The following is a 23,667-nucleotide window of genomic DNA, read 5'->3' as shown; positions in this document are numbered from 1 at the left end:
TATCTCGAAATGACTATCACACACAAAATACATTTTACTTATGGTCTTCATTTCAACAGTCATTTTTAAAGGATGGTTTTATTTGAGAATGCAGACGTAATATTAATTTACTTTGATATGGGCATGAATCACAAATTGGTTAGATAGAGTTATCAGACTATCCAAATAAAAGGGTTTTCACGAGTGTTCTCTGTTTGTATTGTGACATGAAAACAAAATTTTATTTTATTTCTACGAGTATATATGTATTTATTACAAAAATGTTATTAATCTTTCGTCTGTACACTATAAATTGAAATCACTCATTTAATTCTTTCTTATTTTACATTACACTAGCCTTACTAGCAAATACATGATTTTTTAACCGACTTCAAAAAAGGTGGAGGTTCTCAATTCGACTGTATCTTTCTTATTTTGTTGTATGTATGTTACGCGATAACTCCGACATTTGTGTACCAATTTCGATTTTTTTTGGAAAGGGTGTACCTCAGTAGTGGTCGCATTCAAATTTATAGAAAAAGGGTGTACCTCAGTAGTGGTCCCATTCAAATTTAAAGAAAATGTTCCACCTTTAAGGGTGGCAAATTGAGGATAATTTTTTTTTTTTTTTGTTTATTGGATTCCTCTGACTTTCCGTTAACTGATTTCAATCTTGTCAAATATATCGCACTATTACAATAGTATTGTAACTCAAAATAAGTGAAATTCAAGATTATACTACAGCTGAATGTAAAATTTAATTCTCTTCAAGTCAATAAAACCGTCGTTTTTATTTTGCAAGAAACAATTAAAATATATCTATTTAATACAATTTTTTTTTGTGAGTTATTTCTGGACTAAACAAGTTACTAAAAAAATGAAATTATTTTCCCCTTTTATTTTTAAATATAATATTTCGGAGGTAGGAAATTGTTTAGATGTCTGTAATAAACTTTAAACTATACATAAATTTTAACAATATTTCGCGGCAAGTGAGTAATTCGTTTTTCTTCGATTCTGAAAAAAAAAACATTTTTTGTGTTAATACATTATTGTATTAACAGTGCGTTATGTAATTCCACAAATTATTGAGGTCTGTTTTTTTTTATAAAAATGTAAATTTTCTAATGTTGTAGTAACTATTCAATAGATGTGGGTATTGTGGATAAAAAATTCCTTCCAATGTTCACCCTGTAACAACGTAATATTGGATCTATGGCATTTTTGTGGGCAGATCGTAACTTTGAATTTTTTTTTATAATACTAAACTACGGTACGAACAAATCGTGCGCCTGATGGTAAGCTACACGCCTGTCCATAACAGTTGCTGTGCCACTCAGAGCTTTAGATCACAAAGATTTGAGGGGCAGTGCCACTGCGCCCTGAGACATAAGTATTATTTCCAAGAGCCTGTAATTTCACGAGCAATTTATGTTATTATAAGCAAGTTACATTAAGCACTACTAATATTTTGCAGTAAAAACGAATAAAATTGAATAATTGCGTAACAATTTTTTTTACAACGTACCTCTTTATCAAGTGACTGGTACTATACAATACGTGATAACGCTAATGTTTATTAACTTTTGGCACCATTCTCCTTGTAAGATTCTCTTTGAGAATAATATTCAGCTTTGTTTCGCCTCGTTGGCACCCTGCCAATAGTACCGAATCTCTATGTCAGAGTTATCGTAAAAATACTGACATAGATGCTAAATGTATGTCTCATTCATAGTTAACGTATGTACTAGATTCAGAATGTATCGAAAGAAATGGCTTCTAATACAATCTTGACCTTGAGTACAATTTGTTTTTCGTTGCTTCAGTATTTCCGTTATGTAAGACCACAGTCGATGTGTAAGACGAACATTTTGTTGTATTTAATCCACTTAATGTGTACTACGTAATGGGTATTATCGAAAATTTGTATAAACATGGTATAACAGAAAATGTAAGAAAAAAACAGTACCAGTACAAACATATTTCGTATGTAATAAATAATATGCACACATGTCTATTTAAAAAAAAATTGTTGACCTCTACAGTATGTCACAAGTTACAAATTTACAAATTAAATATGTCATGAATGATAAACAGTATGTAACGATATTTTTCGTCATATTTTTTTGTTAAATATTTCGTTTGTTATAGAAATTATTTTTATTTACCAGCTTGTATAGGTTTATTTTACTTACTTAAGTCTAATATTATTATATGTCTGCACACATTTTAAAATAACTTTTGCTTGTACTTTTGACGACTTTGGTGGCTCAACGGTCTACACTGTGGGCGCTATTCGAAGGTCTCGGGTTCGATTCTCGGCAGGCCTAATTTGGGAAAAGAACTTTTCTAAATTGTTTCTAGTCTGGTTGCTCTGGGTGAATCCCGTTGCTCTAGTACTCATAGTATAGGAAACTCTCTAGTTTGGGACCAGGCAATTGGTGTGACTGGTTGACAATTTATTATTGTAAATGATTTTTTCATCTTAACGCAGTAGTCATATTTTTTTGTTTTGTCATATTGTGTATATTTGGTATTGTGCAATTTAAATTTACTGTTAATGTTCTTATTATTCAAGTTGATTATTTTCATGTGTGAATGTTGTATGTGTCTTAATTTAATTTAATTTATTTACTGTCTGATTCTGTTTGTATTTGAAACTAATTTCTTTTTTTTAAATTGTGGTGTTTATTTCTGTGACAGGCCATGGCAGAATATCAGCGAGGGTAATAAGCATTGTCCTCAAATACTGAGTCATGGACCTATTTGACATGCTTTTTTTGTTTCCTTATTTGTTTTATTTTTTTTCTATTCTATTTCCTATTTTCTCATTTTCTTTATTAGTTATGAACGAATTATTTGATATTTTATAATTGTTTGTATTTTATAATGTATTTTTAATGTAAAATAAATATGATTTTATTTATTTTATATTGTAAATGATTCTCATATTATCTTAGTAGTCATATTGCTAGCTTGCTTTCTCTTCTTAAAATTGACTACACAGACGATTTCATAAGATCCAATTTTTTGGATTGGTAATAAAGTTAAAGTTCCCTACAATAGGTTAACATAGATCCACCAATGTACTACTTACGAGGGTTTTCGCCTCGTAGAAACAATATTATTTTTTTCTTCTATGCCATCAATCATCGCATGCATGCACGCTCTTACATTATCGTCAAATAGCGCTTGAGAAATGACTGTGTTATTACAAAATGCTGTCGTCGGAATATTGTTAGATTTATTAGCTATGAAACTCGTGAAACATGTAATTTTATGAAAAAATATGAAAGAGAGTAAAATATAATAATCAGTAGGTATAGATTTTTGTAATATAGAACTTGATGAAGAATATATTTGTCGAAGAGAATTTGATTAAATCCAAACTCAAATTCCAATCGTTTTTATTTCATAGGTAAGCAAGTTACACTGGAATTGTCATATTGATTAAACTCTACTGCTCATTCGTAAGGCAGATTCCCCTGAGAAGAATGAGCAAGAAACTCTGAGTTGCTCTTTGCAAAGGTTATACATTTGAATATATTTATCATTCACAATATTTGTTTAAATCATCTTTCGAAACTACCTACAAGAGCTAAACGTGTCACTATCACGGAGTTTCGTCATCCAAGTACGCAGAAGCAGTATAATAATAACCTTTAGTATAAAACTTTTGTTTATGGATTAGCTTTTTAAACTAATAACAGTCAGGAAGATGGAAAATGGTAACCGCCACTGTAGATTTTATAGAAAAATAAATTCTTATTTATTATTTAATTTATTTAAGAGCTAGGCTCTTGTCGGTGGAGTAATCGCCAATCATCTCTGTTCAGCGCCTTAAGGCGTGTCATAGGAAGAAAAGCGAGAAAAACTGTTTTGCTAGATCAAATGGTTTAGGTATTTACTATTAACGATACACCTAAGGATATTGTCTAAAGCGTTGCGTAAAGTTGTTCACACGCGGGCCCAATGCGTATTGTGTATTTCACACACGTCATTAAATAGCTTTGAAGACATGTTTTTTTTTATAACATCAAGTGACGAGAGGAACAAGTCCTGTGCCTGGTGGTAAGCTACACGCCTGTCTACACTACAGTTGCAGCCACTCAGAGCTTTAAATCGCCGACGATCTGAGGGGCACTGCCACTGCGCCTGTGACCCTGATATATAAGTTGACAAGTCCCTTGTGCCTGTAATTTCATCAGCACCCTTACCCTTCAAAATCGGAGCGCAGTAATCGTAAAAATCGCTTTAAAAGCGCAGTAAGCGCTGCTTAAAGGGAAGAAATGGGTAAGGTGGCGGTACTTCCCTGGAGGAACTCTTCACAAGGAGCTCTATTGTCACTTACATGTGCAGGTTTCCTCACAATCATTTCCTTGACCGAAAAGTTTATAGTAAATTTAAAATTTAATTTCGCACAATTCCGAAAAATTCACTAAGCCGCAAGTCTGAACTCGAACCCACCCACGGTTTGAGAGCTGGTAGGTCAAAACATTAGACTATCACCGTTGTTTAGGCGAACTTACCATGGCCAAATTGAGGACGTCTTAAAGAAAGACCAGAACAAGTGTACCCTTAACGATGCGTGTTGGTCGTAGCGAGTGGAAGACTGTTGCCTCCGTCCAATCCGATGGGAAAAGGGCGTGAAATAAAATGTATGTAGATGCCCTTTTTTCTATTGCAATAAATTAAGTCGTAAGGAATAACGACGTTCGTTGACGGCTTAATGCGTCAATGTCAGAATTAAATCAGCCATTGGACCCCAAGAATCATGTATCTCGGATCTATATATCACGGATTTGTGACTAGGTTCCGAAATCGATATCGTTGCGAAAAAATGGCGGTAATTTATTTTCGACACAAGTGAGATTGTACCCAATTTGGCTGTTATTGCCTATCACAACGACAATCCGAATTTATAATTGCATATATTATGTGATTATAAGTCTGTGAACTGTAATGTCACGAGGCCTAAACAGATGATTGATAATTGTTATTATTATTTCTCTCATAGTCCTTTAGTCCAGCTGTAGTCAACATTTTCCCTAGGGCTATACGTATAAATATTTTTGCTGTTACCTATACGGACCGCAACATGTTTGATTGACGTTTTTTAGGTCATCTATTTCAAATTAGTAATAAGGCGACTGGTTTTTATAACCCGTGTAATAAATAAAACTCAAAACCTAAATACATCTGACTCAAGATTTAAATAACTTACAAAATTGTAGTTTAGTATTTACGGCTGTGCATACAAGCTCGGCGGACCGCAAACGGCCCGTAGGCCACATGCTGCGAGGATGCTTACTACCACTTCCTAAAAAGCTAAGAAGAATTCATAGTTACGTAAGGTTACGTAATCTTTGATTTGAGTTTCAGAATGTTGTAGCTAAGTTAATAATGCTTTCCTAATATTTGTTTTGTGGTTTTCTTAGCTTAAATGTCGCAAATGTGTCGTCTGGTGGCAAGTTTATTAAACAAATATAAGGATTTTGACGTTCGCAACGTTAACTTCCGAAATTCAAAGTTGTTATTTTAGGCGCTTAGCAATGTCTACCAATCAGACATCATTACTCTGTTAAACAAGTTCTAATCTATGATAAATTAAATGTATTGGAAGATGGCTTGTTTTCGGTAGGTGCGGCGCTAGGATAAGTTTAGATATAGTTTTTTGTTGAATGTTCCGTCCGCCGAATGACTTTAAAAATCAACCAATGCATTTAGAAATAGAGCTTCTAACATGCAATTTAATAGTAAAGCAAAGTAATGCTCTCAGGAAAGGGTTTATCCAGAGAAGTACTAACCTTTCTTCTTTTTTCTGCCGCCAAACGGTAATGTGAGCATTACTGCGTTCCTGTTTTGAAAAGTAAGGTGTTTGAAAGGTAAGATTGCTGGTGAAAATGTTGGCCTGTAGTGGGGGCAGGTCCATATCTTTCTAGATTAGTTTTGGTTATAGTGACTCTCTACCGATCCTTATGGTATACAAGAAGGTCAAAGCACAGGAACCTTCTAAGTTAGCGGGGGCAGTGATAGTGCCCTTAGGTCTTTGCTATTTAAAGCTTTAGAATGGCACTGCAATTATTATGGATAGGCGTGTCGCTTACCACCAGGTCCACGATTTGTTCGTTCCGTCACTTCTTTTCATTAAAAGGAAAGTGGTACGTTTGTACTTCTCTTAATAAAAGGTTTAAAAAAGGCAGCTTAGCTTAGCAGCCATTTGAAAGTTACTTTTTTTTTCTCACATTTAAACCCGTTAATTATTGAAAAACAGCTCTTCTACACACCGCTTTCATACATAATTATTGACTTATTAGACTTTATCCGCGATGGTGGACAAGTAAAGGTATCATTTAGGGATTTTTCGTTGTCTTCTGTTTCGATTATTATTTAGCTGATATCCAATGTAATTAATTAGCTTTAACAATTTGTGGTTGGAACGCTGATGATTTTCATCTGCAATACGTTGTGTCGCGTCCCACAATAAACTTTATAGAGAATTTTCATATGATTTCTCATTGAAATCAATCATTATTGCATTAATGAAAAAAAAAAGAAAAAAAAGAATAATTATTTTACCAGTACAATTTGTAGTTAAAATATTTACGTACAAGAACCAGTTATGTTCAGTTTGCATTGTTTTGTTTATAACGCGCTTATCCGGATTTTTATCAATATTTATTTTATTATAATTACATACTTTTTTGTTGTATCTTGTATTCTTACATAATGAATAGTATACAAAATATAATTAATTATTTCGTATTATTAATGTAACAATATTAAAATTTAAAATATTTTTTCGCGATTGTTACACATAGGCAATGAAACTATTATTCCGGATTTAAATCGCGTGTATATTTTTTTTTCAAATAAACCGACGTTTCGGGTCCTTTACAAGTACCATGGTCACTATTGACAGTGAACCGTGACCATGGGACTTGTAAAGGGCCCGAAACGTCGGTTTGTGTGAAAAAACAAATATACGCGTTTTAAATCCGGAAAAATAGTATCTTGAGATGATAATTATACGTAATAGCGACGCAAAAGACTGAACTACGCGTGGAGAATTTTTAGAAAATTTTAATAGTCTGTGTTTTAGTACTTTTAATAGTAGTTTAGGTTTGTCAAGGAGTTCATGGTCTTGAATAAAAAGCTTAAAACAAAGGTCTTTTAATTGAGGACTTAAATATAAATAAACAAGAAGAGAAATCGCACCGTTTGTTCTTTTAGAAATAGATATTTATTTAAATATAAAACGCTAAGTCTTCCTCGGGAACTAATTGTTTTTATTCTTATTTGGGCTGACAATAACAATTTGTTGGAAAATCTCTTTCGAAAAGTGTCTGTGTCAGTGTCTATCTCTGTCCACAATATCTAGTCAATTGACACAATTTTACTATTCCTTGTTAGTTTTATTACTTTGATCACAATTTCCCCATAGTTATTAAGTATTACGCATGAGCTTCAGTACTTCAGAAGACCGTAAAAGGAATGACGACTTTATGGTCAGTTATCACATGCGATTCCTTTGTGTACTGGTAATATTCCATGAGATCTTTGCTACGTTGTATTTTCTAATAATATCTACGACAAAGTTATCTTGCACAGGGAACAAATGCTCAACCAAACCGTTTATTTTCTTCAGTTTTAAATCCTCTTGAAAGCTTATGAAACTAACATTTGTTTTTATTCGAGGAACTTTCATAAATTAACATAAGAATTAAAAATATGTATGTTAGTAGTCTTTATAATATTTATTGATGAAATAAAGTGGTTACACGTCGTCATATGGCCCTGACTTCCATACTAGTATGATACTTTGTTAATCAGAATGACTGATAATTAAAACTGTGTATTCATACACAGTTATCATTTATCATTACCATATTTGATATCTACAGAAATTGAGGCGTTAAATTTAGCATTGAATTGATGTGCACCAAGTACATTCCCTGAACGCTATAATTTGGGCCTTTTCAAGGCGAGAGTGAATAGGCGTTTATATATATAGGCGTAAATTATTTAGGCGTGCATGCTTCGTTGTCTACCTCATAGTCACTTTCCATCACGTGAGACAGAGGCCAAATGCACACTTATTCTTTTACAAAAAATGCTTAATCTCTGTAACTCAAAAAATATAAGATTCTTTTACCTAAATATTAACATGTATAGTTTTATGGTTTTTTACTGCATGCCAATGCAACATTTGTCAGTATTGCCCGCAAATATAATTTTGTAATACTGTACCTAATTCCCCCAAGAGCCAACTTGTCGGTCTCCATTTTCAGACACTTAATGTTTTATTAGGACAATAACCTTGTGAGTATTGTTTTGTGTTGCCTGAACTCTATATATACACAACTTTAGTGTGAAAATATTCTTATTTTCTTGTTTCTGTTCTTTTACAACAATTTAAATTACCATCAATTCAAATTACCAGGTGGTTTACGAAATATGATCTTACACTTACGTACTGTTATGGCTGTCTTATCATAAAACTTTAGAGCTCACGAATATTGTACTCATAAAGTACATTTACATCTAAATTGGCAAGGTCTGGCGGTTCTGTAGCATAACATTAGCATTTATTTCTAATTCAAGTTCGTGTAAGTTTCGCATTTATTACCTTTATACAATTTATATATGCATATATATATACATCAAAATTATATATATTAGCAAAAGTTTGACAGATATTTAGTAGAAATGGTTCTTTCAATGGCAACACAGAGACATAATAAAACATCTCTTATACTTCGACTATGAATCTTAAATCCAAAGTCATGAAATAAATTTTAAAAAGCCTAGATCTAGAATAGATAGACACATAGATGTTTTTCACCTAACGAGTTTTCTTAAGCCACGATGCCTGTAAAATATAATGGACTGAAGCCTTGATGTATGTATGCTTATCTACTTAAAAGTAGCAAAAGAAAATTTCACCCACACTTGACTGTATGGTTTTAATTTTTTGACCTTTGCCTTTATCCTTGGAGAAAAGAATTTGGAGACAAACAACGAGTTTTCTTTTATTAAAGAGGTTCAAAATAGCCGCCGTAAAGATATAACGATTTTTCGCGAAAAAATGTCAGAATATTAAACTATGAAAAAAATTACAAACCTACATTTATTAGACAAGATGCCTTAGCCTGTCCCGAAGGACGAATAATTTGACTACTACTACTTTTTTAAACATCATCATCATCATCAAAAGTCAATTATGATGATGATGAAACCTTTCTTAACATTAGTACTTTCACTTCAGGTGCTCCTAGTTCACGAGGCATCCAAGGGCAGCTTTTCACGGGTATTCGACTTGGAGGCCGGTGACGAAGCTGATCCAGAGACGCCGAGAACGTCGCCCTACGAGAGCCGTTTCCCAATCAACATAGGCATCACTGGATACGTTGCTACCACGGGAGAGGTTAGTCAATGCCGAAATTTTTATTCAAATTATTTCAGTACCCAGTGGCAATACAGGTAATGAAAACCGCAGTGACTGAGTGAATGGTTGAATGTTGTGAAAATATTTAGTTATTTTTTGCCCCGTTACTAATTAAAAAAGGGACAGCATTTTGATACAATTTTTTTACCTAAATTACGCACATATTTGCCCTTTCAAACATACCTTGCCAGCGTTGCTGTCCAATGGTCACGGTTGAGATAGTTAAAGTTGTTAACATTCGACATAATTGATTGAATTAATAGTTTCATTTCCAAAGTGTAACGATCGCGAAAACCTAAGAACTCTAAGAATAACTTTTGTTTTATGACTAAAAAATTCACACTAATGGTTTTCTTTACCGCACAAATTGATGAACTGCTGATGCAGGTTTGTATCGGAAGTTTAAACATTTTTCGCACTTTTAAATTGTATAATTTACTATTATAATAACTTCTGCGAAGGATGCGCGCGAGCATGAAAGATTGCAGACGCAGTAAATAATAATTGCGTGCATGTGTGAAAATTGCATTAATCATAGTACACTGCGCAGTGAACTAATATTGTTGCGATTTTCTCATAAATTGCGTTAGATGTACTGTGAGATGGCAGTAGAAAAATAATGATATGTAAGTTTTTATATAAAAAATATGAGTAGTGTGAGCAGCATCTTTGGTTTTGTTTTCGTTACTGCCTCCGTAGCTGAACGTTTTCCATGCTGGTCTGCCACGCATTTAACCGGTTCGATACCCGTGCCGGGAGAAATATTTGTATGACTTACCTACACGTTTTATTTCTCTCGTGAGGTTGGATGTCATTTGTGATTGTTTATGTGTGTCCCCATGGCACCCGCGATACAGGGTTACCCTAGTGCTAGGCTACGAGTGTGTGCGTTATATATTATTATTATTATTATTATTATTGTTTAGCTACATCAGTACTTGATTATGTAGTTTTTCCTCGATTAGATCTTATTGCGCTTATGGATGCTGGCCGTAGTTATAAGTCTATTCTAGAGATTTTAATTCAAATTATATTTTTTACTTAATAACCTTTTTTGACGCAATCTGTAACAGTGCATAATATTTTTAATAACCTACAATAGAATATCTGCAAAATACGAGCAGTCGAGTGCATTTTATTTTCTTTCTTATTATTGTAGACGTACATTTATGGCCAAAGGTCATACGCAATAGATTTTCGCAAATTCGCTGAAAAAAAAATGAGATGATAAATCAAGAGTTCGAAAGGAACAGCAATATTTCAAAAGACAAACGTAATGACGCCATACAAGCTAATACATAAGTATTTATGATCGTGTTGCTAAAAAGGGACGGAGCATCCCCCTACCACTGACTTTACCGGTTATCTCTCTCTAGCGTTAGTTGATATATCGGAAACGGAATTTCCGATTCATTCTCAACGTGTTCATGTCCGTTGATTGGAACAACAAAAAAAGGCTTAGGAAATGAAACTATTTTTTCGATTTTCAATTGCGTGCTTTGCAGAAGTCATCAATCAACCAGTAAGTAACTAGTTGACTCGTCAGTCGTGACCATGGAACCTGCAAACGGCCCGAAACGTGGGTTTGTGTGAAAAGACAAATATACGCGACTTACATTCAAAAAAATAGTTTTAGTTTTCTATGTGTAATAAACGCGAAAACCTAAGAATTCGATTTAAAAAAAATGCTGTCTCACATACCTTGCCGAATTAAAATGTTGTACATGTAAAAATAAACTTTCTAGTGCGTTACTCAATCAAACTTTAATAATAAGGTGTAAACAAAAATATAGTCTAATATTTCACCTGGTGATTGTACTCATGATGAAAAAAAAAACTTTTGCAAAATGTGCGCGACGAATCGATAAGGTCTCAAATTTTTTTACGTGTATAAGTTTTTTGAACAGTGTTAGCACGTCAAGTATCTTTATTTCATACGTAAGCAAATAACACTTGAAATCGTCATATTTATGAAACTCTACTGCTCATGCGTAATGCAGATTCTCTTGGGAGGAATGAGCAAGAAACTCTAGAGGTTCCTCTATGTACTTACGCGTTAAATAAACATTAGTACACGTTATCATTTACCATATTTATTTCAAACATCATAAAGTCGAGAATTCCTGCTAGAGCGAAACGAGTCGCTACTAGGGATTTTTGTCATTTAAATATTTCTACCGCCAAGCAGTAATGTGAGTATTACTGCGTTCCGGTTTTGAAGGGTAACGGTGCTAGTGAAATTACAGGCACATGAACCTTTTAATAAATTCGTGAGGTCCGCAGGTATGTTCCGTGGCTTAGTTGGCATAGCGGCTGGCACAGTTTGCTAGAAGACGTCGGTTTGAATCCGGCCAGTGTTTGATCTTTGTATTAATAATTATAACAAACTAGTGGAGTGATTTCACATAAAAAACAATTGAATGTCAATTCAATAAAAGTTTAAACACATGAAACTTGTCAACTTATGTCTCAGGGTGACGAGCGCAGTGGCAGTGCCCCTCAGAGCTTTGTGCTTTAAAGCCCTGAGTGGCACTGCAACTGTTATGGACAGGCGTGTCGCTTACCACTAGGCGTACCACTGTGGCGTATGTACTCAGACGTCAATTTCTGAGTTACGCACATTTATGAATATTTAGTGGCAATACTCGAAAACGACGTAACCTGCATATCTAATAGGTTCACGATTCTTGAAAAACGTACATAGACCCCAACCTGCAATAAGCGAGTGTGGCAGATTATGGCCTAAACATCTCATTACAGGACAAATACCCGTGCCTACTAGTGGGACGTACAAAGTGTTACTTATTAACACAGTTCGATTTAAAATTTCATAATTTGTGTTTGATTTTTGCGGTTTTATAAAATGTAAGTGCGCATTTGACCTCCTTCTTGAATTTGATGGAAAGTGACGATGACGTCGGCGATGGAGCATGTACACCTAAATAATGCCTATCAACTTTTGATGATTAATTCAATTTCGTCGAAGTTGTAACCATCCATTAGTTAATTTTTTTATAATACCAAGTGACGGGATGAACAAGTCGTGCGCCTGGTGGCAAGCGACACGTCTGTCCATTACTGTGCCACTCAAGCTTTATATTGCAAAGATCTGAAGGGCACTGCCACTGCGCCCGTTACGTCATTTTGGGACATAAATTGACACGTACCATATGCTAGTAATTTTACCAGAAACCTTACCCTTCAAAACCGGAATGCAGTAACGCTAATATTATTTGGTGGCAGAAATAGGTAAGGTGGCAGTACTTTGTATGAACTCTATCACAAGGAGCTCTGTTGCTACGGAAATTAACTATATGATACATAACTAAATGAGTGTTGCACGCGAGGCTATAATTACTTTCTCTAAACATACATTTCGTGTTTATACCATCAGAATTATAACCTAACTCAGTTAATTAAAAATCTTGAACAAAAGACGTCATAGAGCTATAATAGTGTACGATAAAAGTTTTCTATAGAGAGTAGAGATTACTGAATTATTCGAACAGGGATTTAGATAATTACCCTTATGCTTTAGTAAGTTAACGTGGTGTAACTTGATAATATTCCGGTCTGCTTTCACTGAGACATTGTCCTCGTATCATTTTGTTACTAAATTGAGTTTCTCTAGTTTCGATATTTCAAAGGATATCCTAATATTCGATGGAATCTGTACAGCAACTAGATTTAGTGCAATATAGGTAATTTTGAAGAGACATAGATTAGGCAATTTGGTTAATTTTAGTTATGATCTTAGTATGCTTAGGGCGCCTTCAAATAAGACGCTTATAGAAGCGCTACAGTGGCGCCATGTATCGCTGCAGCCGCGCCACTACTAATTTTCATACAATATTTAGGAGTGCAGTTGTAGCACTATTGTCGTGACACGCGCGCGCCAGTTTTGCAGTCACAAGGAGTGAACTAAAAATTACTGGAAGCGCCACGGATACGGCGCTGCCGCGCCACAATCGCTCCACTGCAGCGCTGCTACAAGTGCGTAATTTGAAAGCGCCCTTAATTTTCCACAAAAAAAATATTTTCATTGAAAATTCGAGAATTAACTCGGTTCAATTAATGACTTTTTTAGATAAATGAAATTATACTCAAAAATGGAAACGATATTTCTATTTTTGAGATTGACGTCATAAATCCTGTCCTAACCTAGCTGCCTAGCCTTGGAGTTTTGTATGAAAATTTCAGCAAATTGTACATACGTCATATACTTGTATACATGTATGTTTCGTCAGAAACATATCAAATATAAAACTTATACATTCCCAAAGTTTTGTTCACATTCTTCGTTTAGGGTAATGGTTCGGTTTAAATCGCATTTTAATATTTGATATAAAATAAGGATTTTGTATTAAATAAGTAATATAAATCCTATCCTTAGTAGAAGAATAAAGGCTATTCTTCTAAATTAAATACAATTGCTTATAATGTTGCTCGTTCTACAGCGGTAACGAGTGCAAAAAAGATTTTTTTTTAATTTCTACAAGTTCAATTCTTTAATTTACTACATTTACTAGGAAGTTTTTCTCTTTATTAAGAATTAATTATGAATATTTTATAAAATTCTAAGGAAGCTAAACAGTCAAGTATGTATAAATTTGTTAAGTTTACGATATATAAGTACGTTGACTATTTACTTATTTTAAAAAAATTGTAAGACTCAATATTTGCGAATCTATGTTTAATTTTATTTGTCTTATTAAAAGACCTTCATAATGTACTAACAAAAATATTTGCAAAATTGTTGCGAAACATTATTTCTCTTTCCTTTGTAATACATAAGTACATAAATATTTCAAGTGTCTTGGCGGATATTATGAAATTAACTTCTCCTGTCGTCTTAAGTGAAGAGTTTATCATAAAAGACAAGCCTAAAAGTGTAGTCTAAAGAAGTAAGTAATGTAAGATACTTATAGAACTACGAAAAATGGAAATGTTTATATATATTGGTCACTAATTTATCGAAAAGTGTCGTGAATGTTGCAAACAAAAATAAAAAATTCGCGACGATTAAACCTTCGCCTGCGGCTCGGGCATGAAAATGGCAACTCCGCTTTAATAAAACAAAGTACTATTTTTTATATTCACCAATATTACACATAAATATTACAGGCGAATATTTATAGAAAAATAGAAGTAAATCAATTTGCTACCCCGCGTTTAGATCGTGCGAAATACAAATGAAAATAATTAGATACAACAAAGAGCATGTATAATAAATGAACAGCTGAATGTCACGTTATCAGTCCTTTATTGCGGGTATTTTTAAATTACAACGATGGTAATAATGGGGCATAGAAATGTTCAACCGTTCTGAGCGACCTCATTCGGTTGTACTGATCGTCGAACAATCAACACCCTTGAAGGTATCTCGTAGAGGCGCGAAACACGCGTAGGGTATATTTTATGAGGTGATATTTGTAACTATAGTCGCGCTTGTGTTATTTATTTTATTAATTTTATGCGTAGGCAGGGTGGGAAAGTTAACTGCTTGAAAAAAATATTCAACTCAAGGTCAGATATTTTCCGCGGTCTAACCTTTATTCGGTTCACGGAGTAACAAATTAATTTAATTCCTTTTCTACTTGACCAGATAACACTAATTGATGTTCGGGAAACAGTTTCGATTCAATAAAGACAAACAAGTTCAGACTTAAATCGAACAACGAGTACTGCTTTTGACTTACAAGATAAATTAATTGAAATTAACCAGAAGAAAAACTTAATTTAGATATATTTGCGTATGTAGTAGCAGTAGAACTCCTTGTGAAAGAGTTCGTCCAGGGAAGTAACGCCGCCTTACCTATTTCTGCCACCAAGCAGTGATGTGAGCATTACTGCGTTCCGGTTTAGAAGGGTAAGGGTGCTTATGAAATTACAGGCACATGGCATTCGTCAACTTATGTCTCATGGTGACGGGCGTGGTGACAGTGCCGATAAGATCTTTGCGATTTAAACCTCTAAGTGGCACTGCAACTGCTTTGGATAGGCGTGTCGCTTACCACGAGATGCATGACTTGTTTGTCCCTTCACTTGGTATAATACAAAAAACTATCACTTCGCTACATACTAGTCGTTCACTCGCATAATACATATTATGTCGATAGTTATACCTTCATACCAAGGAACTAAGTATACCTTTACCAGCACTACTAGGAAGATCCGCTAGTTCTGGTCAAGGTGCTCCTGGAAGAAAATGTCCCAAATAATGCGCATAATGATACCGATTATGCAGACATAGAGAGGGAGCCCAGAGCGTTGTCAGTCCGGGCGAATATGTTGACCCTTAGGGTCGTATTCCAGAACTCTACTCAATGCTCAAGTCAGGACTTGAGCAGACTTGAGTATGATTTCAAGCACTGGAAATACGACCCTAATGGCAAAGACATGAGTATGATTTTCAGTGCTCACTGCAATACTCAAGTCCTGACTTGAGCATTGAGTAGAGTTTTGGAATACGACCCTTGATTTGCACGATTTACAGCTGCAGTTAAAATAACACTATTTAAAGCATTCTGCACTTCTCTGTACTTGTCGAGTCTGTAGGTCGTATACACTCAAAAGGCTTACAATGCTTTGCGCATCCAATGTAATAACGCCTTCAGGGCAGCAGCGGCTGCCGCAATTCCATAATGCTTCGAGCGTATTTGTTGAGGCACGCACAGACAGTTTCGATGCAGTATGGCGAAAGAAAACGACCTCATTTATAGATAGAGTGTGGAGCAGCAGAAACAAGATCTTGAATTATGATATCTACGAAATTTGATTGTCCTTTGAAATGGAAACTAACTGAAAAAACAAAATCATTGTTAATTATTAAATACTAAAGTCGGCCAAGAGTAACACAATTATGGACCTAATATGTATCTGAAATATAAATAAAAAATAAATATGGACAATTCCCATAGCGTATCTGACATCAGATTCATTAGGCAGATTTGCCGGCGTTGTCGTGACGTGAATTCTTTGCAAAGAGTTAAATTTGTTTTCTCTACTGCTCTATGGGCAAGTGTACAATTGAGTTTCGGCAATGATATCAAAAATAAAACTGAATTTTATGACAACTTTTCATATTCACAGACGGTGAATATCCCAGATGCATACGCAGATCATCGCTTCGACCCCGCAGTGGACGAAGGTACGGGCTTCAAGCACAACACCATCCTCTGCATGGCTATTAAGAACTCCGAGGGCAGAATCATTGGTGTAATCCAGGTAAAACACAAGATTATTCTATTTTTGGTGTCACTCTGTATTTCAGTAATTGAAGTTACCTTTTTGTACATCCATATACGTACGTTATATGACCCTTGTCTTCCGATTGTCCTTGTCTTCCAAAGCACTTTAAAAAAAGGACTTTGTGTAGGCTAATATACAAGCTGCATTATTAGGTCTCAAACTATGCAATTTACACTGGGCACTACTGCAAAAGTCCAGACCATTTTATTTTCGTGGGATAATGTGAAATCCTCCTGGGATACCTCCTCGATGCCCCCGCGGATTATATGTAGTTTTAGCCGGACTTTTACCGGTTAAAACCTCACGGTGGCCTTCTCGGCTCTAGTGGGAGGGATACGGCATCAACTTTGCGCACCGGAACCCGCCCAGCACCTAGGAAGAGCTATATCCTCCCCCCTCCTCACGGCGAAGCGGGTCATACCTCCCCGTCGTCCTGGCGGCTGCTAAACTTACTGGCGAACGGAATCCCCGCTCCGATCGCCCGCAGCCGTTGTTCAGGCCAGTTATAACCGTGTTTCATGCAATAAATCGATGATTTATTTTAATTTTATGTAAAACAACAATAAATATTTACGCCGTTTGTATAAATAAATAATATAAATCATCGCACCCTTGGTGTTATTATACTAAGGGTGCGTCTGCAAGGCCTCATCTGTAAAATGACTAAATTTTCAGAAGAGAAGCTTAAACACGAAATTAGTCCATAACTTTTTATGTTTAATTAATAAGAGTGATATAAAATTTCACATAATTTACATAATTTGTTTCATGAAGTTCGTATTATTTTAATAACTTTCATGTGTAAAAAGCACTTTTGTCGCATGATAACATGTGGCTTTATTATATGATCCGATTAATTAGCATAAAAGAGGTTTAAATCTGTGATAGTAATGACGCAATGCGACTAAATGCGGAGACTGCGACAGGACATGCGTAAAGACACGACCTTCGTAAAAATTATAAATTCTACATAACACACTGCTTCGTATGCAAGTAAATAATACGTGTAGAAGCTATATATTTTGGCATCCAAAAATGGGTAAAAAGCTATGTATCCTCTACGCGAGAATGAGTTATTTTATAGGGACCAATAAGTTTTATAAAAATTATAATATAGCTTGTTGTTTGAACATACTCGTCATCTGGAAGTCCGTCGGGAAGACTGGACTTTCATTACTAAGTTAACATAGTTAATGTTATACTGAGCTCTTTGAAATTTGGCTGGCTGACTTCATGGTATTTGTAGGTAATCGAAATTCCGTCGTTTTCAAATACCAATATGTCTATCGCTATATTGGTATTTGAAAACGAGTATAATTCAAGCACATCGCTTAGTTTCTTCTTCAGATAATGCGTCGTTTTCTAAAAAGTGCGTTATTTTTGGCAATAAATCTCTTATTGTCTAAGTTTTCTTTTCGAACAATTTTGTTTTTGGAATTAACGAACTGACAATGCAGTTGCATGTGAGTAGAATATATACGGTTATTTTATATTATGTACGTCCAGTAAAATTTAATGCGGCAACTATAAGCCAAACCGTTCGTTAGGATTTGGTTGAGTTATTTTGCGCAACTCTGCTTTTTATTTTTGTTTTCAGGAACGTCACAAAACGTGCTACTGTTTTCATCTCTTGTTGTTTTCTGTCTGACTTTTTCGTACATGATAAAGAATTATTTACTTTGTGGCGTTCGACTATTGTTTTAATATTACGTAGTCTCTATATTGAAAATATGTGAAAAACTATTTGTACAATAAATGGATGTAACTTCACAGTATCTGTTTTAATTAAGTACCGACTCTCTCTGAAATTTAACAGTTAATGAATGCGTAAATACAACAACGCTGCCCGCAGAGTAAAATTTGAATTTGGTTCAGTAACTTTATACAGAAATTTCACACAATATTTGTGCACAGCACAATTTCCTCTTTAGATTCCATTTGTAGTTAATTTGTTTCATGATACAGAGAGGAAACTGCTTCAATTTTATTTTATTTTTTATTTCGAGTGACTCGATATCGCATACGAGACTGTATAGCGCATAAACTCATGCCACTTGGGTAGTATCAAATATAGTCCCGTTATGAAAAAGAATTTTCTTTACTTTGACTTAGAGTGGCTTTTCTAGTTAACGTCACCACAATTTAAAACATTTGTTGTTCTACTTTATAACAGAATATTTTCTCAGCATTCTCTTGCACTTACAAAAATTGGAATGTTGTTGAATTTACTCTACTCTAGGGCATTCTCACAATAATAATAACGTTTGACGAGAACCATATAGTGAAACTCAATTCTAGAGTCACCTTCAGTTTTTATTTAAATCATCGATTCAATGTGGATCTAATAAAGATGGCTCCAATTATAATATTTTTTGTTATAAAAAAATTATTACCATTATCACCTATCACAATGTGGAAAAAAATTTTGCAGGTATGATTTTAGTGTGGGTGTTGGTAGTAAACATGTGCGCCGATATTAAAATCGTTGCCGGCGGCGGGCGTCAGTTGCTTTTCCGCCAGGCATAATCGGCGTGACACTAAAACATTGTTTAAATCAACCTTTGCTCATTTTCAACTTCACTTTTAACTTGTACTTTAGCAGATATGTATCTACTATTTGTTTAAAAAATATTTATAAAAAAATAATCACATAAAAATAAACGCTCTTTGTTTAAATTTAGTATGAATATTATGTGGGAAGATAGGAACGTCATAAATTTTAATTGTACGGAAATATTGTATTGTAATACTGAAAATAACTAACAGAGAAGTTGCTACTTTATTAACATAAAACAAATTTTCGCCACGCCGTTTTTACGCTAGTCAAATTCCTCTGCAGCGGCCGCATGGTAAACAGTCGCGGCAGCAATGCGACGCTCATGTCTAGTAATCAAATTAAAATACATAGTTCAGTAATTCTCCTGTTTCGGTATTCACGCGTTAGGAAATTCCCTACTTCAAAATCAGTCACTTACACAGGGTTACTTTTGTATATCTAGAGTTAACACACATTTCGTAACAAAATTACCAGTTTGAATACTTTCCATTTTTTATGGTCACCCTAATGTACCACTTTTTTGGCAAAAATTTAACCTTAACGTAAAGTCAATAGTGTGACAACAATTCAATATTCATGATTTAGGATTATTGATATTGATAAAATGAGTTTTTTTAAGTTTACTAATATGTATAAGTAGGTCGCACAAACTTCTTCCGTCAATTTTTTTCTATAAATATAAAATTAACCTTGTATATCTATCTAATATTCTAGGTATCTAATTAATATTCTGCCATTTTACTTCCAGCTCGTAAACAAGTTCGATGGCCTGCTTTTCACAAAGAACGACGAGAACTTCGTGGAGGCTTTCGCGATATTCTGCGGCATGGGCATCCACAACACGCATATGTACGAGAAGGCCATCACTGCCATGGCTAAGCAGAGCGTGACACTTGATGTAAGTTTGTAATCTGTTTGGAACGATATCAAGTGTATTTATAGTGGTTATTTACGGAAAACCTAAGTGGAAGATTTATTTTGAACACATTTTTATGTTTTAAAATAATGTTAGCGAAATTTCTAAGGCATAACCGTATACATTTCATAAAACATTGTAACAAAGTAATGTAGTAGCAAGTCCCTCTTCGTATGACGATTAACCCTTAGGGCGCATTCCCATTATGTCCTGACGACAGATAGTCGTGCCGTTTAAAGTGTCGTGGCTTGTATATTTAAATGAAGTTGTTCACATATAGTACAACACGATGAACTGTCATTCATGACTTCTTTTGTGGTTACGACTACAGGCCGTCGTGACCATAGATATAGAAAAAAGGGGAGATTTGGCATGGGGGCGTGGTTGGTTGCGCCTCGATATTATCAAAATGATCATATCGAGGTGACACGCCTACAAACACGTTACGTTAAATTGATCTCTTTTATTTTATTATTATTACTAAACATTTCATTTGGAGTAACTTTTACACAACTCAATTTTCGGACAACCGTTTCAATTTCCTGTCAATTTGTATGTTGCTGTTGTATGAAGAAAACTGTATGTGTATAATTGTTTTAGATAATTTAAATATTTAAATTCCATTATACTCGTAGATTAAACGTAGAGTATTTTTAATTTTTAAGTTTTTCCAATGAGTTCAAAATAATAGAAGGTTGGATAGAAGCTACAGGAAAATCGAAAGATTGGTTTTGTTATTACTATTTCTTACTTTGTTTAAATTTCCATAGCAAATGCATTTAAAAAATAAATAAAATAAAATCGGCTTTATTTTACTTATGCATGCAAAATAAATTAGAAACAATTGTAGAAAATTACATAAATCCTTCATAAAAAAACAACATAATTTAATTTATTAAATTCGTTGATGGTTCGAGTTTACTCTTGACAGTGACATCTTCACCAACCCGTGGTAACGCAAGATCAGAGTAAGAAATTCAAACATTTCAGTAACCATTTATTGTCGATAAACATCAGTTATCGTAAATGAACATCACTATATTTGAGTCTAGAAATTTCTATGGAGACAAAAAGAAAACATTGAATTAATTAATTAATAAGATCGGCACACTGAAGTAAAAAACCAACATTATTCTTTTCAATCAATGTATCGAACGAGTCGAACGACAAAAACACGTAAGTCAAATTCTAGTGGAATCTTTTTGAGCCGTATCATTTTTTCTTAAAATTTGCCGACATAACAACACAAAAAATATATCGAGCTGCTATTAGAATAGTGTTGCAACTCAAAATATGTGAAATTTAAAATTATACTATTGTTGAACGTAAAATTTGTTTCTCTACACGTCAATAAAACTGTCGTTAGTATATTGTAAGACACAATTAAAAGATATATACTTAACTCAAAATGAGGCAAACTTTTTGTTACTTAGTTCTGGACAAAACGAATCCGTACTCAAAAATATGAAATATTATTTTTCCATTTCATTTTTAAATGAAATTGTTTAGACGTCTGTTATCAACTAACCTATGCACACATTTAAAAAAAAATCACGCCAAGTAAGTAAGTCGTTTTTTATGGATTCTGAAAAAGTACATTTTTTGAGTTAATACACTATTGTTTTAACAGTGCGATATATTATTGTTCATACAAAGATCAAACAACACAAAAAATCCTTTGATCTGACTAGACTCGAACCAGTGTCTGTTGCCATACCGCTGCCACCACTCTCAACCAACTAAGCTACAGAGTCATACTATCTCAATCGACTACCTCCGTGGCCGAACGGTTACCATGCCGGACTGCCACGAAGAGGTCCCGGGTTCGATTTTTGCCGGGAGAAATATTTGTATGGCATACATTTCGACTCATCCGTAAAACTAAGATCTATGTTCAAGACCACTTGTTCTCAGGACATAGTACATTTCGGTCGTTCTTCTTCCCTGTCGATGTCAGATCGATCGTTAGTCGATTTTATATTTTCGAAACGAAATAAGATATATAAATTCTCAAAACACCTTTAATAGGCCTTAAATTTGAATAACGAAATTATTCTCGTAACGTACTTGTGCTCTTTTCGCTATATAATAACATCGGACTCTGTTCTTCGGATGAGTCGATTTATTTATCTCGTGAGTTTGGGTGTAATTTGTGGTTGTCTACGTGTGTGTCCCTGGCACCCGCGATACTGAGCTTCCCTAGTGCGGGGCAATAAAAAAGCAGATTTTACGAATTTCTCTTAGCGTTTGTTACAGACCTTTGTGTTGGGATTAAACGCCTTTTTTACTGTCAGCGCCACTTGTGAGAAATTATGAATTTATTAGAGTATTTATAATTTTATCTCATTAATAAAATAAAGACAATATTAAGTACATTATTTTGTTTGCAGGTATTAAGTTACCACGCGTCAGCTTCGTTGGATGACGCACAGCGGTTGCGGGTAAGTTAACAAATTTCATTTGTTCATATGCCATCAGCATGAAGCTTCCTTTACAGATGATACCAAAAATTGGGTTTAACTGTTGATTTTTCGAATAAAAATAATTATATACTACGGACTACCTCAAAAGTGCCTATTTGATTGGGATTTTTTTAAAAGAATATTGAGGTATATCCATTTATTCATTTATTGCATTGTCACACTTATATTAAGTACAGTGGCTTGAAAATGTACATGTGACACCATGTAACTGCACAACAAAGTGATGAGGGCACTTATTATAAAAACAATAAAATTGAGATCATATTACATAAATCATTACAATTATACATGCATGAGATAAATTGAGAACAAACAAATTAATTATAACAAACAAATAAATTATATTTTGTCATTGAAGAATTGCTTAATATTATACTAACTTTTATTTATTAGGAATTCTTTTAGATGTTTTGTGTTTTATATGATATCAAGTAACGGGACGAAGAAGTCGTGTGGCTGGTGGTAAGCGACACGCCTATCCATAGCAGTTGCAGTGCCATTCAGAGTTTTATCGCAAAAATCATTTGCAGGGGCGGTGCCGTCGGGCCCGTCACCCTGATACTTAAATTTACGAGTGCCATGTGCCTGTAATTTCACCAGCACCCTTATAATGGTCGCATTAACTCCCATAAGTTAACAATTAAATTTAGCATATTCTAAATAAAGCTGTGTATTAAGTAACAAAATTGACTATTTGGGTTTGGGTCACTAAAGTACCGGCACGCTATGATCGCCGTTTTGATGTTCGTCCGCTCATCAAGTTTCGTATTAATTCAGATCTACATTGAAGGAGCTAATAATAGTTGATGTACGGACAACGGCACATCAGACTACACATTTTTGTTCGAAAATCGCCTCCATTGCAACGGAACAAGATAAGACAATGTGTAGCTTGATGTGCTGGCTTGATTTGACTTCACTATCGTAATCTGTCAAAACGGCCATCACGTGCCGGTACTGTAGTTCATAAAAAGCAGCGATGTACGTTTTATAAAAAGGACTTTTTTAAATGTATTACTCCTCAGATGAAATA

General features: G+C 34.4%; 1 protein-coding gene across 1 annotated transcript in view; it reads left to right on the top strand.

The window, feature by feature from the left end:
• The window catches only part of LOC113231517 (dual 3',5'-cyclic-AMP and -GMP phosphodiesterase 11-like), a 105,633-nt gene that overhangs the window by 70,031 nt on the left and 11,935 nt on the right, over positions 1–23,667 (top strand). Inside the window, exons 6-9 of the mRNA XM_026465842.1 lie at positions 9,248–9,406; positions 16,520–16,654; positions 19,984–20,133; positions 22,542–22,592. Coding sequence (XP_026321627.1) covers positions 9,248–9,406; positions 16,520–16,654; positions 19,984–20,133; positions 22,542–22,592 — 495 coding nt within the window. The remainder of the gene's footprint in view (positions 1–9,247; positions 9,407–16,519; positions 16,655–19,983; positions 20,134–22,541; positions 22,593–23,667) is intronic.

Source organism: Hyposmocoma kahamanoa, unplaced genomic scaffold, assembly GCF_003589595.1.
Source record: "Hyposmocoma kahamanoa isolate Upper Pololo Valley unplaced genomic scaffold, ASM358959v1 65, whole genome shotgun sequence".
NCBI lineage: Eukaryota > Metazoa > Arthropoda > Insecta > Lepidoptera > Cosmopterigidae > Hyposmocoma > Hyposmocoma kahamanoa.
Note: the sequence above shows the minus strand (reverse complement) of the source record. Positions and strands in the feature narration are given on the sequence as shown.